This window comes from Oncorhynchus mykiss, chromosome 11 (assembly GCF_057628025.1).
Source record: "Oncorhynchus mykiss isolate SJ-2025 chromosome 11, ASM5762802v1, whole genome shotgun sequence".
Classification (NCBI taxonomy): Eukaryota; Metazoa; Chordata; class Actinopteri; order Salmoniformes; family Salmonidae; genus Oncorhynchus; species Oncorhynchus mykiss.
In genome coordinates this window covers 24,017,501-24,034,736 of record NC_143032.1, presented here as the reverse complement: position 1 = coordinate 24,034,736, position 17,236 = coordinate 24,017,501, and the positions used below count along the sequence as shown (strand labels likewise).

General features: G+C 41.7%; 1 protein-coding gene across 2 annotated transcripts in view; it reads left to right on the top strand.

The window, feature by feature from the left end:
- Positions 1–17,236, top strand: part of pde1ca (phosphodiesterase 1C, calmodulin-dependent a) — a 111,197-nt gene that overhangs the window by 82,949 nt on the left and 11,012 nt on the right. The window contains exons 8-14 of one of the 2 annotated variants that reach the window (XM_021620554.3): positions 3,033–3,133; positions 3,587–3,715; positions 6,341–6,442; positions 9,289–9,409; positions 10,830–10,911; positions 11,107–11,227; positions 15,161–15,187. In XM_021620554.3, the coding sequence (XP_021476229.3) occupies positions 3,033–3,133; positions 3,587–3,715; positions 6,341–6,442; positions 9,289–9,409; positions 10,830–10,911; positions 11,107–11,227; positions 15,161–15,187 (683 nt within the window). The remainder of the gene's footprint in view (positions 1–3,032; positions 3,134–3,586; positions 3,716–6,340; positions 6,443–9,288; positions 9,410–10,829; positions 10,912–11,106; positions 11,228–15,160; positions 15,188–17,236) is intronic. The other variant, XM_090189768.1, reaches the window with a different exon arrangement.

Genomic DNA, 17,236 nt, shown 5'->3' with positions numbered 1-17,236 from the left:
ATGATATTATAATGAACATAAGTTTCGATATGACAGCTTGTGCTTAAATGGTCTGTGTTTTCACGCAATGGCATTAGTTGGATTACATTTAGCGGTTATCCCTTGTCCTAACAGTCAACACAAATCTTTGCCACTTTCACTTTCTTGACACACTTCAAACAAACACATCACTTGTAGGTGACACGGGTGTCTTGGTTTCTGTTCTTTCTGCATCTTGCCTCACGCAAAGGCTCTCGTGGAATCTTTGAATCTTTGTTGCTGCCTTGGCGCTCATATATCTCTCATGTAGCCCGTATGCTAGACTCATGTTGAAGTGTGTGTTGATAACAGCTAAATCAAGCATGTTGTAAAACGCCAGGGTGCCATCTGATCCAAAACATCCCCACCTACTTATGTAACAAAATAGAGTAGACAACATTAGGATTATTTACCCATAGGGAAAACAACATGTGTTATACAGAAGAGCATAATGCATTGCATAAGTTTATCTACAGCATGTTGGCTGAAGGCGATGCATATTATGTAATATTGCCATACCTTTGGTTGTAGTGCAAAATAGGATCCGTTTTTCTCTTTATTGTGTCCCTGTCAATGGCAATTGTCGGATGCATGGTGATCCTGACAGAAACATTCTTTCTTGCTTTGCATTGGTATAGTGTGAGTGTTGTCTTGTCATTCTTCACCTCCGTTTTAGGAGTACAACGGCTGTGCAGGTGCCTTGTTTTGAAGAGGGAGCTCCCGTCTCGCTTTGTTCATGGTGGCGACTAGGCTTGTTTTTATTTGCTACATGACAGTGAAGTGAAGAAATTGTCCAAAGTGACATTTCTCCCCTTGCCAACGTAAGGTTCCACAAGCCTCATCACCACATTTTCCAACACTCGCTCACCTGCTGTGCGATTTGGATCTTTTCCCCAAACGGTGCCTTCCCTTCCTTTCACTTCCTGTCTCACTGTTTCATGTGGTGGTGGCGCAACGTACAGTTCTGGCTTTTTTTAGGCCTCCGGGGTGTAGGTTTAGGCTGAGGCACAGAATCAGACGAATAATCATCATGTTATGATGAATTTATTCCCCACCATCTGAGTCGTTTTCATTCAGCTATTGTAGCAGCGCTAACGCAGCATGTGCATCCATTCATCTTGGTCTTCTTACCATTGTAAATGATGCAGGCTCTCACTGTGTACTACAAGTAGGTTGAAGTAGACTGATAAGACTGATAAGGATTTGGTGGACTGATAGAGGGTACATATCATTTTGAGATTATAATTTGAATATACCAACACAATAGAATGGCCCACCCTTTTCTTCATTCATAATTGGTGATTACATAATTATGGATTCTCCCATTATCCTCGCACATCAACTCACCCAACTCACCCAACTCACCCCCCTTTCTCCCCCTTCATTTATTTAATCTGTCGTTTCATGTGTGAAATTTGTTTGGGTATCGTCTAGGTTCAGTTTCTAGGCAATTATCAGGGTGATTATGAACTGGCTACTTTTGGGAGAATGAGCGGAGCAGGCCCTACTGTCTGTAGAGGTTCTGTTCTGTTCATAATATTACGATTCTAATAAGGGCCGTGTGTTATATAGACTTATTTTGGAAAAGTCAAGGATGGATGGGGGTTGATAAATACATGAATTAATGAGTTGTCAAAATGACTGCTTTAGCGGTTCTAGTGTTAAAACTATTATTTGAATATTTTGGATGGTCAGTCCTTGCATCCATGGCTCTGTCTATGGGAAAATCTAAATGACATACTCCTTGCATCCTCTCTCCTCCTCTTCTTCTGAAAACCCATTGGGGGAGAAGGTCAAACGGGAGGGACCTCTGGCTTTCTCATCTAATGGGTTTTGAGAAGGAGACGAGGAGAGGGGAAGCAAGGAGTTTGAAATTGAGATCTTCCTTATGAATCTGAGAGTGACTACAATTCTCCAGCCCATCCCTAACCTTTAAAAAAAATATATATTTCATCACAGAAATATAACAACATTACTGCTACTGTTACTTCTGTTCAACATACATTTTGGAGTAATGGAAACAGTCAGGGAGAGAAACAAATCTAATATTCTTCTTGTATTACAGAACCAGGACAGCCTAGCAGAAAATGTTGCTTTGTGGGAAGGGAACTTTAATAAGTACTCAATTTAATTTATGACATTAGATATCAAATAATGTCTCTCAGAGGAGGCTGGTGGGACGAGCTATAGGAGGACAGGCTCATTGCAATGGCAGGAATGGAGTTATTGGAACGGAGTCAAACGTGGTTTCTATATGTATGATGTGTTTGATGCCGTTCCATTTATTCCATTCCAGCCATTACAATGAGCCTGTCCTCCTATAGCTCCTTCTACCAGCCTCCTCTGATGCCTCTCTATGCAAACATATTCAATATACAATTAAAGGGATACTTTGGGATTTTGGCAATGATGCCCTTTATCTACTTCCCCAGAGTCAGATGAACCACTGGATACCATTGTTATACCTCTGTGTCCAGTTTGAAGGACGTTAGAGGTAGTTTCGCAAGCCAATGCTAAGTAACGTTAGCGCAATGACTAGATGTCTATGAGTAACTGCTAGCATGCTAGTGAACACCCACAGACTTCCAGTCATTGCGCTAATTGCCAAAATCCTGAAGTATCCCTTCGAAGAGTAAAAACTGTTTTGTCTGGTTTTATCTATTGACTGGGGGAAGATTGTCAAGCTTACATAGATTTGTTTTTCTAAGGTGTGTGGCAAGCAGGCGACGTGAACATGTCACTTATGATTAACGTTACAATGCATCAGCATCAGCTTCTGAAATGTTTTTCCCCGAGTTGTTTGTTCTCCTCTAAATTGCCTTTATCACCTCTTGTGTTCCTTGTTCTACAAATTGTATCCTCTCTCTCTCTCTCTCTCTATATATATATATATATATATATATATATATATATATCGTTCTCTCTTTCTCTCTCTCTCTCTCTCTCTCTCTCTCTCTCTCTCTCTCTCTCTCTCTCTCTCTCTATTTCTCTCTATTTCTCTCTCTCATCTCTAGAACTGGCTGACTGAGCTGGAGATCTTTGCCATGATCTTTGCTGCTGCGGTCCATGATTATGAACACACAGGGACCACTAACAACTTCCATATCCAGACCAGGTAATATACTATGACAGCCGTAACACAGGCAGAAAAATAGCACTCAGTAAGGGGAGAGAAAACAGACTGGGGCAGCGAAACAGGGATAGGAACTCATTGTTATGCATTTAGAGAGGGGATGATTAAAAACCGTGAATGGCAGTTCTATTCTAATTCCTCCTCTGCCTCGTGACGGCGACCATTGTTGAGCCTAATCCTCAAAGCACAACAAGTTCTAATTAATCGCAAAACTCTCTGACATTTCTTTAGATATGAGTTTTGTTGCAAAACAGGTCAAAGCTACAGTGTATGTAAACTGCATGAAGTACCATATAGATCAACTCTATATGTGATGATAATAAACCATGTATTGGATTAGAGCAGGAGCTTTATATTTACCACATTGAAATATAATTACTAGAACGGACTTTCCCTATTTCTATGGTTTACCCTCTCCTAACTGTGTTGTCTCAGGTCAGGCACAGCCATCTTGTATAATGACCGTGCAGTTCTGGAGAACCACCATGTGAGTGCTGCCTACCGCCTCCTACAGGACGATGACGAGATGAACATCCTCCTCAACCTGTCCAAAGACGACTGGAGGTAGGCGAGACTCAGAGAGTTCTGGACCCTGGTGGTAGCAAGGCCGTGCACAGACCTCTTGGGTGGCACGTGCTCAAACAAAAAAAAGGGCAAAACTCCCACAACCGCGATCAGAGACTTGTTGAGAAATGATTTGTTTGATTATTTGATTACATAAAAACAATTGGCAAAATAGACATTATTGTTGTATCATTTGCTAAGATGTGGTTAACATGCTTTATGTGTGTCATTGAGAAGAGGGTAAAACAGCACAATCTGATGAGTAAAGTATTTTGCAAAACTATTTTGGAGTGCATTGAAGGTTGCCCTTATTAACAATAACCAACAGAATTCCAGTCAAAATAGAAGATTATAAGAAATACTGTAGCCTACCATTACTATTTCCAACCCAACACCATTTGTTGCCTCAATCATGTACATCCTATACTGTCTGAAGATTTGATCCAGTGGAATAAGTTTTGAGGAGCAGGGAGGTTGGAGGTCACTTCAGGAATAGATATTCTGCTCTACACTATCTCTAAGTAGGATAGTAATGAGAGCAAATGAATAGAATATTGTGAGAAATACTGTAGCCAACAATTACTATAACCTATATTGCTTTACTATAGCCTACCATTCTCTAAATAAGCCAGTAAAGAGAGCATGGTGATCACTGATGATGGCTGATAATGTTCTTAGCAAGCAGACTAATTAGGCTACCATATGCTACAGTTAACAAAATGGCTAGCTAGCTAGATTACTAGATTAGCCTTCTTTTTAAAACATTTTTTTTTTTTTTACAGATTGTGATTTATCACCAATGCTCTTAAATAATAACGTCACAATCTAATATCCCTAATCTTATAACTTCATAGTTTAATTTCATAATTATGTCATTTAAAAGTAATTGCATATTTCATAACTCTATAGTCATGTAACACAGATCTATTAGCTACATGCTTTGCTTAACATAATTCAAATGTGTATTTTGTTTGCAAATCATTTATTGTCATAAAACATTATGATGACGATGAACATACATTATTTCATATTCATGATATATGGCTGACTGGCAAGTGGCTTGGTGTGGTTATTTTAGTACGCTATCATTATATGGTGGCTAGCTAGCTAAAGACGACCTGTGTTGCTCCTTCCCCTCCCTGACACATCTATCCCGGCTGAAGGGATGGAGTTGAGTCTGAGGGTGGGTGATGCAGCCTCTTCTCTCCTTCTGTGTCTCTGCTGCACGTAAGCCTATCAGCCAACCAGACTGGATTTGATTATGTAAATCAGCATGTTAGCAGGTCACTCACGTTGTTAAACTGCTCAATTATGCTGCTGTGGCAGTGGTATTGATATTCAAACTAGCTAGGTACACTCTTAGAAAAAAGGGTTCCAAAAATGTTATTTGGCTGTCCCCATAGGAGAACCCATTTTGGTTGCAGGTAGAACTCTTTTGGGCTCCATGTGGAACCCTTTACACAGAGGGTTCTACATGGAACCCAAAAGGGTTCTACCTGGAACCAAAAGGATTCTATCTCAAACCAAAAAGGGTTCTTCAAAAGGTTCTCCCATGAGGACAGCTGAAGAACCATTTTAGGTTCTAAGAATGTAGCTAGCTATACACTGAACTCGACCGGTGACCACAGGGGGATCATTTAATGACGCCTTGCAGGCAGCGGGTTCAGATCAGAAAAACAACGACAAAATTGTTTTGGGGAAATTATACCAACATACAAAAGAGCACTTTGGAGACTGGAAGTGCAAAGGGGCAGGTGCTCTGCACAGGTAGAGCATTATCTGTGTACGTGCCTGGGTGGTTGAAATGGTGTTGGCCACAGACACGGCCTGCTTCTCTCTCTAACTTACCTCTAACCTGTCTGTCTGCTCCTCTCTCTAACCTACCTCTAACCTGTCTGTCCACTCCTCTCTCTAACCTGTCTGTCCACTCCTCTCTCTAAGCTACCTCTAACCTGTCTGTCTGCTCCTCTCTCTAACCTACCTCTAACCTGTCTGTCCACTCCTCTCTCTAACCTACCTCTAACCTGTCTGTCCACTCCTCTCTCTAAGCTACCTCTAACCTGTCTGTCCACTCCTCTCTCTAACCTACCTCTAACCTGTCTGTCTGCTCCTCTCTCGAACCTACCTTCAACCTGTCTGTCTGCTCCTCTCTCTAACCTACCTCTAACCTGTCTGTCCACTCCTCTCTCTAACCTACCTCTAACCTGTCTGTCTGCTCCTCTCTCTAACCTACCTCTAACCTGTCTGTCTGCTCCTCTCTCTAACCTACCTCTAACCTGTCTGTCTGCTCCTCTCTCTAAGCTACCTCTAACCTGTCTGTGTGATCCTCTCTCAAACCTACCTCTAACCTGTCTGTCCACTCCTCTCTCTAACCTACCTCTAACCTGTCTGTTTGCTCCACTCGCTAATCTACCTCTAACCTGTCTGTCCACTCCTCTCTCTAACCTACCTCTAACCTGTCTGTCTGCGCTTCTCTCTAACCTACCTCTAACCTGTCTGCCTGTCCACTCCTCTCTCTAACCTGTCTGTCTGATCCTCTCTTTTATCTACCTCTACCAAGTCTGTCCATCTGTCTGTCTGTCTGATCCTCTCTCTAAAATGTCTGTATGTCTCCCCCTCTCATAGAGAGCTACGGGCGCTGGTGGTAGAAATGGTCCTGGCCACGGACATGTCCTGTCACTTCCAACAGATCAAGGCCATGAAGAACTTCCTCCAGCAGCCAGAGGCGTGAGTGACTCTTATTTAGCTCTATAATTATCTAGACCAATATATCTAAAATAGCATCCTGTTCACTATAGTAGACTATAGTGCCAGTTCAGATTACTCCCCACACATTTGTCCTAAACCATAGCCTGCCCTACCATAAATGCACTAATTGATACCAAAAATACAATAACCCCAAGCTGCTGTCTCTCTGATCAAATATCCAAAAGACCAATATTGCTGAGACATGTTTGTTGTTTTCTTAGACTTCTGTTGACTTCTGTTATAGTCTCTCTGGACTTGTTCCTTGCAATCTTCTCTGCTTCTCTGCTTGGTTAAAAGAATGATGCCGGAGGAGATGGCTGCCGTTTTACGGGCTCCTAACCAACTGTGCTATTCTGTTAGTTTTTTGCGTTGTTTGTTATTCATTTTGTACATAATGTTGCTGCTACCATCTCTTATGACGAAAATAACTTCTGGACATCAGAACAACGATTACTCACCTTGAACTGGACGAAGAGCTTTTCTTTAACAAGTCCGACGTGAACGGGCCCAAATCCCAGTCATTTGCGTGAAGAAAAGACGGGGAAAAAGTGGGCAGAGGTCAGGCTGCCTTCTGAGAATTCATACAAGAGTGAGTAAACCTCCACTACCATCCGTTCTATTGGCCAATGTGCAATCACTGGAAAACAAAATGGATGATATACGATCAAGACTATCCTACCAACAGGAAAATAAAAACTTTCATCGAGTCGTGGCTGAACGACGATTTTCCATGCATAGGCAGGACAGAGAAGCTACGTCTGGTAAGATGAGGAGTGGTGGTGTGTGTCTATTTGTCAATAACAGCTGGTGCGCGATGTCTAATATTAAAGAGGTCTCAAGGTATTGCTAGCCTGAGGTAGAGTACCTTATGATAAGCTGTAGACAACACTATCTACCAAGAGAGTTCTCATCTATATTATTCGTAGCCGTCTACTTTCCACCACAAACCGATGCTGGAGACTTCAATGCAGGCCAACTTAAATCCATTTTACCTCATTTGTACTTGCATGTCACATGTGCAACCAGAGGAAAAAAACCTCTAGACCACCTTTACTACACACACAGAGACACATACAAAGTTCTCCCTCGCCCTCCATTTGGCAAATCTGACCATAATTCTATCCTCCTGATTCCTGCTTACAAGCAAAAACTAAAGCAGGAAGTACCAGTGACTCGCTCAATACGAAAGTGGTCAGATGACACGGATGCTATGCTACAGGACCGTTTTGCTAGCACAGACAGGAATATGTTCCAGGATTCATCCAATGGCATTGAGGAGTATACTAACTCAGTCATCGATGACGTCGTCCCCACAGTGACCGTACGTACATATCCCAACCAGAAGCTATGGATTACAGGCAACATCCGCATCGAGCTATCGGAACATTAATCCAGACGCTTGTAAGAAATCGCGCTACGCCCTCAGGCGAACCATCAAGCAGGCAAAGCGTCAATACAGGATTAAGATTGAATCCTACTACACCGGCTCTGATGCTCGTCAGATGTGGCAGGGCTTGAAAACTATTACGGACTACAGAGGGAAACCCAGCTGCGAGCTGCCCAGTAATGCAAGCCTACCAGACAAGCTAAATGCCCTGAGGCAGGCAACACTGAAGCATGCATGAGAGCACCAGCTGTTCCGGACGACTGTGTGATAACGCTCTCGGCAGCCAATGTGAGCAAGACCTTTAAACAGGTCAACATTCACAAAGCCGCGGGGCCAGACGTATTACCAGGACATGTACTCAAAGCATACGTGGACCAACTGGCAAGTGTCTTCATTGACATTGTCAACCTCTCCCTGACGAAGTTTGTAATACCTATATGTTTCAAGCAGACCACCACAGTCCCTGTGCCCAATGAAGTGAAGGTAACCTGCCTAAATTATTACCGTTAGCACTTACGTCGGGAGCCATGAAGCGCTTTGAAAGGCTGGTTATGGTTCACATCAACAGCATCATCCCGAATACCCTAGATGCACTCCAATTTGCATACCGTGCCAACAGATGATGTAATCTCAATTGCACTCCACACTGCCCGTTCCAACCTGGACAAAAGGAACACCTATGTGAGAATGCTATTCATTGACTACAGCTCAGCGTTCAACACCATAGCGCCCACAAAGCGTATCACTAAGCTAAAGACCATGGGACTAAACACCTCCCTCTGCAACTGGATCCTGGACTTCCTAATAGGCCGCCCCCAGGTGGTAAGGGTAGGCAACAACAGGTCTGCCACGCTGATCCTCAACACTGGGGCCCCTCAGGGGTGCGTGCTTAGTCCCTTCCTGTACTCCCTGTTCACCCAAAAAATGGTCAAAGACTCCAGTCACCCAAGTCATAGACTGTTCTCTCTGCTACCGCATGGCAAGCAGTACCGGAGCGCCAAGTCTAGGACCAAAAGGCTCTTTAACAGCTTCTACACCCAAGCCATAACACGGCTGAACAATTAATCAAATGGCCACCCGGATTATTTACATTGACCCCCACATTTGTTTTTACACTGCTGCTACTCGCTGTTTATTATCTATGCATAGTCACTTTACCCCTACCTTCATGTACAAATTACCTTGACTAACCTGTATCCCTGTACTTTGACTCGGTACTGGTACCCCCTGTCTATGGCCTAGTTATTGTTATTTTATTGTGTTACTTTTATTGTTTTTTACTTTGTGTATTTGGTAAATATTTTCTTAAACCCTTTCTTGAACTGCATTGTTGGTTAAGGGCTTGTAAGTAAGCATTTCACGGTAAGGTCTGTTGTATTTGGCGCATGTGACAAAGTTTGATTTGATTTAATTTGCTCTACACTGTTTTCCTCTGTAGGATTCTCAAGCCCAAGGCCTTATCACTGATTTTGCACACAGCTGACATCAGCCACCCGGCCAAGAACTGGGATCTGCACCACAGGTGGACCACATCACTCCTGGAAGAGTTTTTCAGACAGGTCAGTCTATACTAACCCCTTAACCCAGATCTCTAACCCCTGACCCTTAACACCTAAAACGTCACCCTAACCACCACTTGGGCACCATTAAGAATGCTGATATAGATCAGGGGTACCTGATCCAAGATCAGCACTCCTACTCTGAGATACTTCATGAATGTGGACCCTGGTCAGAGAGGTGTGGGACAAGGTCCAGTGTACCAAGTCCGATACGTAGTGCTGGCATCTTCCTAATCCTACTACCTTCCCAAATAAAACAGTGTGTTAACAGTATTTTAATCCTAATCAGTCTGGTTTTCATTCCTTCCTTGCTCAACACTAATCCCATGAATCTGATACTAGACTACCACTCCTCTCGCAAGACAAGACGCAGATCTCCAAATAGTGAAACGTGAGAAATCTGCACTTCTGAATGTCACATTGTCGAGTCATTATTGATAAGAGATATTGGACAGTCATTTCACAAGGTATTTCACAAGGATCCAATTTCTTTAAACAAAAGGAGGATATTACTCTTTATGAATTGCATAAATTACATCTGTCATCATTATGAATATAAAGTGACAATGAGTAATATAGCTGTTCTTGAAAATTCTAAATATAAAAAAAAAAATGGAATACATTATCAAATTGCATTGGATATTAACAAGGGCATGAAGAAATTTACCCGGAGTCAACCAACAGAGAATCCGATCCCAATTTTCTATTAGGTGTGATTTTAAAGTAGGGATATCCTCCCCATTACCATTACATGCTAATTAACACCACACTCTGTTCTGTGAAAATGAAATTAGCCGGTAGAATGTGGTCTCTTTCTAGAATTTGAAAAAATGCTGCGTCCCATAGGCCTCTGATCAAAAGTAGTGCACTCCATAGGGAACAGGAGGGTGCTATTTGGAATGAAGCCATGGTGAAATGTAATCAGTTCATTCCCAGGTGCTGCTCCACTAATCATATTAATAGAAATGTCAAGTATAATGAATGACCAGGACATACCAATATTTTATTTACCATACATAGATTTCCTTTTCTTAAATTGGCTCCTTTGATGTTGTTCTGTTCAGCCCAACTGACAAGGTTGATTTTTAGGGGAAGACAACAGTACTGGGAGATAGAAGTTGTTGTTGTTTTTTCTCTGCTGAGGCCAGTAATAAATACCCCCTACTTAGGGTTGCAAAGTTCCCCAAGTTTGCCAGAAGTAATGGTAAGAGAATTCCGGATTCACTGCTTATTCCCTTCTGACTCCAAAAATCTTCCAACAGGGATTTTTGGCAAACCTGGTAATTTTGGGAAACTTACTGGAATTGTGGAAAGCATACCTCTACCCAATCTCTTTGGTATGAAGTACACTTAGGCTGTGAGGGACTTCATTCCTCCATACATAAAGACTCTGTTCACTGTTGTCATGTTGTGTTCTCAGGGGGATAAAGAAGCAGAGCTGGGCCTGCCATTCTCTCCTCTGTGTGACCGAAAGTCAACCATGGTGGCCCAGTCTCAAATTGGTGAGTCAGTGTGTGCATAGATGGATACATAGATACATAGATACATGCATACATACATACATACATACACACACACACACACACACACACACACACACACACACACACACACACACACACACACACACACACACACACAGATAGATAGATAGATAGATAGATCTCAGTGGTTCTATATGTCTCTCATTCCCTCAGGATTTATTGATTTCATCGTGGAGCCCACATTCACAGTCCTCTCAGACATGACAGAGAAGATTGTGACGCCACTGATCGACGAGGCGTCTCGTTCCGGCCTGGCTGGGTTCAGACGCTCCAGGTGACATTGTCAACACACTGACCTTATTACACACACACACACACACACACACACATGCATGCACACACGCGCACTCACACATACTGTACACACACATTCCAAAATGTGATATATCAATTTCTTGAAGTGTTTGTAAATTAACGTGAACACACATCTTGTGAAACAGATAGAGCTATTATTTGTTCATCTTACCATGACATGGGCTAGAGAGAAGACAAAAGGGGATTTTGTTTCAAAGATATTGCAAGGTATTTTTATTTTAGAGAGACAAATAATCATGTTTTGTGGCAAAACGTTATGTATCCAGAGGTAAATAAATGCTATGTATCCAGAGGTAAATAAATGCTATGTATCCAGAGGTAAATAAATGCTATGTATCCAGAGGTAAATAAATGCTATGTATCCAGAAGTAAATAAACGTTATGTATCCAGAGGTAAATAAACGCTATGTATCCAGAAGTAAATAAACACTATGTATCCAGAGGTAAATAAACGCTATGTATCCAGAAGTAAATAAACACTATGTATCCAGAGGTAAATAAACGCTATGTATCCAGAGGTAAATAAACACTATGTATCCAGAGGTAAATAAACGCTATGTATCCAGAGGTAAATAAATGCTATGTATCCAGAGGTAAATAAACGCTATGTATCCAGAGGTAAATAAACGTTATGTATCCAGAGGTAAATAAACGCTATGTATCCAGAGGTAAATAAACGCTATGTATCCAGAGGTAAATAAACGCTATGTATCCAGAAGTAAATAAATACTATGTATCCAGAGGTAAATAAACGCTATGTATCCAGAAGTAAATAAACGCTATGTATCCAGAGGTAAATAAACGCTATGTATCCAGAGGTAAATAAACGCTATGTATCCAGAGGTAAATAAATGTGATACAGCAGAGCTCCAATAGAAAATATATCCAGATTGGGTTTTAAACAAGTTACGTGTAATAAATGGTCAATTATCACATAAATAAATAAATATAAAAATAATCTATTTGTTTCAACTGTATTGTGCCTATCACATAGCCAATATATTGTATCCAGAGGGTGAACAATGTGTGTTTTCTTTTTGGACATTTAAGCAACTAGAATTTGTATCTGTCATGTAGGCTAAATGCATCATAATGCTCATTCTGTTAATGGGAGCTAACATGGCTGCCATATACTGTAATGTTGTAGCAAAGATTTTCATAACCAACCCAAGATAGACCCCAGCCTGTCGTTTCCAATGGGAGCAAATTAATCATAGTGGGCATAGCAAGGAGGTGGGCAGAGCCAAGCACAAGCTAGCGAGGGCCTATTGGCCGTTTTAGCATGTATTTGCATATTTCCATTAGGGAATGTTTACTCTGGGAAGTGCACGTGTGGAATAACTAAATCCGCCCTTGCACTCCCTCTGAACAGTGCAACTTTTAGAAACTTTGCTGAAGGGTAAAGTCCACAAAACTTAGTCTACTGTTCATAGCAGATTTTAGTTTTGGAAACAGAAAACTGTATTGGGATCAAATGTTTCATTGATGAGAAAATTAGCAGAATGTTGGCCAAAATCCATCTTGCTCCGTCTTCTCGCACAGCCACTGCCGGCCACTGGGTTTCTTCTCACCACCATATGTGGAAGTGAGTAGAAACACCAACCAGATGCTTCACATTTATACATCTGGTGAAATATCTGTCTCATTGTTCTATCTTTGGTTGTAGTGTCGTGTAAATGCATAATAATGCAGAAACCTCAATGTCCCAACTCTCATGAAACTCTAAACAGATGGTACTGAATGTAGCACATTTTGGTTAGAAACTGTGTTGGATATCATGTTTTGCAAAAAAAAAAACACATTCTAAATCACATCTAAAGTAAACGTTTTAAAGCATGATAACAGCCATAACTCATACACACTGAAAGGGACCCATGTACATTTATTTCAGATTTTTTTTTTAAATTGCAAACGTAAAAAAATGGTGTTTTATATGTTTTGGAATCAAACCCTTCATATTTACCCTGTGCATCACGTGTATTGATTGGTCTAGTGAGTGATGATGATATACTGCAGGTGAATCGTACTGATGTTATCTAGAGTGCAACCAAGCAGACAGATGTGAAGATGACATGCTCATCAAATGTCTTGGCGAATCTATAAAATCATTTAAAATCTCATCCTTTATATGACTCCTAGGGAGATGAAATAAACATGGAGAAACATACATTGACACATCAGAGACTGGGCTGTTCTTCAGATACAGGCTGCATCCCAAATTCCACTCGATTCCCTACATACTGTGTAGTGCACTACTTTTGATCTGAGCCCTATGGGCCCTGGTAAAAAAAAGTAGTGCACTATGTAGGGAATAAGGTGCTATTTGGGATGTGGACGCAGTGATGCTCTAAAAATAACAAGCCGGGGGTCCTCCAGTCGTCTGTCTAATGATAACTAAATGAAGCTGAACAACATGTCAGCTGGTATGAGTAATTATAATCTAATTTCCTGCCCGAGGCTCTATGGCTGTGTCTCCACTGACTGGTCTCTGTCACGTATGGCTGTGTGTGTGTGTGTGTGCGTGCGCGTGTGCACGTGCGTGTGTGTAAGTGGCTGAAAATAATAAAAGAAAATACTTCTCGTCATGCAAAGATGCACTAGTAGTCCTATGGCTGTACACATCAGCTGTAGTTTCCTGGAATGAATGACTCCTTTTCATCTCTGTTTTAGTCAGTCTGAGTGAGACACACTAAGAGTCAACAGACACAGACAGCGTTGACAGTTAGAATAGAGTAAATGGTCTGGGATAATACGTCCATGGTGACTAGTTGACAGCCAGTGTCTGGTGGTTGAAGGGTACAGGCTGATTGTAGCACTTAGTAATCTCTCCATTCTCTTTATTCCCTTTATTCTGCTCTTTAATGGTCATCCATTATGGACCATGTTGCTGTAGTTTTTATCATGCAAACACTACATTGTGCCATTTATTCACACACTGATGAGCTTCATACTGAGTCCAGATCAGCTCTTAAAGGCCCAGTGCAGTCCAAAACATAATTAATATAAAACTCTGTTTTATAGACACCACCGGCCAGTTTAATAGGTACACCTATCTGAAATGCCTGGCGCCGATGATCTTACCACGCTCAAAGTTGCTTAGGTCACTCGTTTGCCCGTTCTAATGTTCAATCGAACAGTAACTGGATGCGATCCATTTTCGTGAACGTGTTGTGTACCTAATAAACTGGCCACACTATGTGGTTGGAATAATACTGTTAATTGTGAATATAATATAATGCTCTTTTAGTATAAGACCTGTTTGAAAAAACAGCCTGAAATCTCTTCCTGTTTTTGTGGGATAGAGTTATGGCCCACCTGGTTACATTACCAGGCTGTTAATGTGTTAATAGAGCAATAATTTTAGCCTTTATTTAACTAGGCATGTCAGTTAAGAACAAATTCTTATTTACAATGATTGTCCACTGGGGAAGAGTGGGTTAAATGCATTGTTAACCACTAGGCTACCTGCCGCCCCAAAGAAAGAAAGTTCCAAAGCTAGTTTGAAGTTTTCCCCTCCCCACTGAGACAACTCCCAGACAGTCATAGCAAAATTCTTGCTTGAGAAATTGCTCTTAGCTAAGAAGCTACTTATGATTTATTTTTTTGACCATTTCAATTGAAAACAAAAACAGCTGCATTGGACCTTTAACATTATCACCAGTGTCCTTTAATGGGCCTGATACTTAGCCCAGGTCAGCTCTGAACATTTCCATAGGCTCTAAAGACATGAGGATCAGTTTTAACACGCGTGTTCAGGCACACACCACTTCCACCATGTGTAAATAACTCATATAACGACTTATATTTCTTTATGTGCCTCTTCTTTTTTACTGGATGCTTGTGTATTTCTTACTAGTTTTTTTATTTCATATTTGTTTATATTTCTTTTTAGTTGCTGTACTGAGAGGAGAGCTGGCAAGTAAGCATTTCATTGTACTTTGATTTGATAAGACAATAACACAAATGTTATTTCACACTTGCTTGCACACACACACACACACACACACACACACACACACACACACACACACACACACACACACACACACACACACACACACACAGTCTTGTACAACTAACCTTGTGGGGACACACAATTCAATCCCATTCAATATCCTATTTTCCCAAACCCCTAACCCATATCCTTACCCTAACCCTAACCTTGACCCTAACCTTAACTCGAAGACCCAACCTTAACCCTAACCAGGAAAAACATGTTCTGTTGGCGGTGGAGGAAATGGCTGCCATTTTACAAGCTCCTGACCAATTGTGCTATTGTGTGTGTTTTTTTAAAAGTTATTTGTAACTTATTTTGAACTTAATGTTTCTGCCACCGTCTCTTATGACCGAAAAGAGCTTCTGGATATCAGAACAGTGACTCACCTCGTACTGGACGAAGATGTTTTGTTAACGAGTCGGACTGGAAGGATTTACTTCCGACACCGGACAGGGCACAAATCCCATTCGCATGAAGAACAAATGGAGATATAGGGGACATAGGTCGCGGTGCAATGTTAGAATCCGCCGGCGAGTGTGTAACCCGCCTCTACCTTCCGTACTATTATCTAACGTACAATAATTTGATAAAACACTGGATGAGCTCTGATCAAGACTATCCTAACAAAGAGACATTAGAAACTATAATATCTTATGTTTCACCGAGTCGTGGATGAACGACGACATGGATAACATACAGCTGGCTGGGTTTTTGGTCCATCGGCGAGATAGAACAGCTGCCTCCGGTAAGACAAGGGGTGGAGTTCTGTGTCTATTTGTCAATAACAGCAGGTGCACGAAATCTAATATTAAGGAAGTCTCTAGGATTTGCTTGCCTGAGGTAAAATATCTCATGATAAGCTGTAGACCACACTATTTACCAAGAGACTTTTCATTAATATTTTTCATAGCTGTCTATTTACCACCACAAAACGATGCTGGCACTAAGACTGCACTCAACGAGCTGTATAAGACATAAGCAAAGAAGAAAATGCTCATCCAGAGGCGGCGCTCCTAGTGGCCGGGGACTTTAATGCATGGTAACTTAAATCCGTTTTACCTCATTTCTATCTGCATATTGTATGTGCAGCCAGAGGGGAAAATCCCCACACCTTTACTCCACACACAGAGATGCGTAGAAAGCTCTCCCTCGCCCTCCAATTTGCAAATCTGACCATAACTCTATTATCCTGATTCTTGCTTACAAGCAAAATCTAAAGCAGGAAGTAACAGTAATTCACTTAATATGGAAGTGGTCAGATGACTCAGATGCTAAGCTACAGGACTGTTTTGCTAGCACAGACTTGAATATGTTCCGGGATTCTTCCGATGGCATTGAGGAGTACACCACATCAATCATTGGCTTCATTAATAAGTGCATCGATGACGTCATCACCACAGTGACACAGTGACGCACATACCCCAACCAGAAGCCATGTATTAGACGCAACATCCACACTGAGCTGAAGGGTAGAGCTGACGCTTTCAAGGAGCCGGAGTCTAACCCAGACACTTGTAAAAACTCACGCTATGCCCTCCAACAAACCATCAAACAGGCAAAGCATCAATACGGGACTAAGATTGAATCCTATTACACCGGCTCCGACGCTCTTCGGTTATGGCAGGGCTTGGAAACAATTACGGGCTACAAAGGGAAGCACAGCCGCGAGTTAACCAGTGACACGAGCCTACCAGATTAGCTAAACGACCTCTATGTTCGCTTTGAGGAAAACAAAACTGAAGCATGCATGAAAGCACCAGCTGTTCCGGACGACTGTGTGATCACGCTCTCCGTAGCCGATATAAGTAAGACCTTTAAACAGGTCAACATTCACAGGGCCGCAGGGCCAGACAGATTACCAGGACATGTACTCAGAGCATGCACTGATCAACTTGCAAGTGTCTACACTGACATTTTCAACCTCTCCCTGACCGAGTCTGTAATACCAACATGTTTCAAGCAGACCACCAT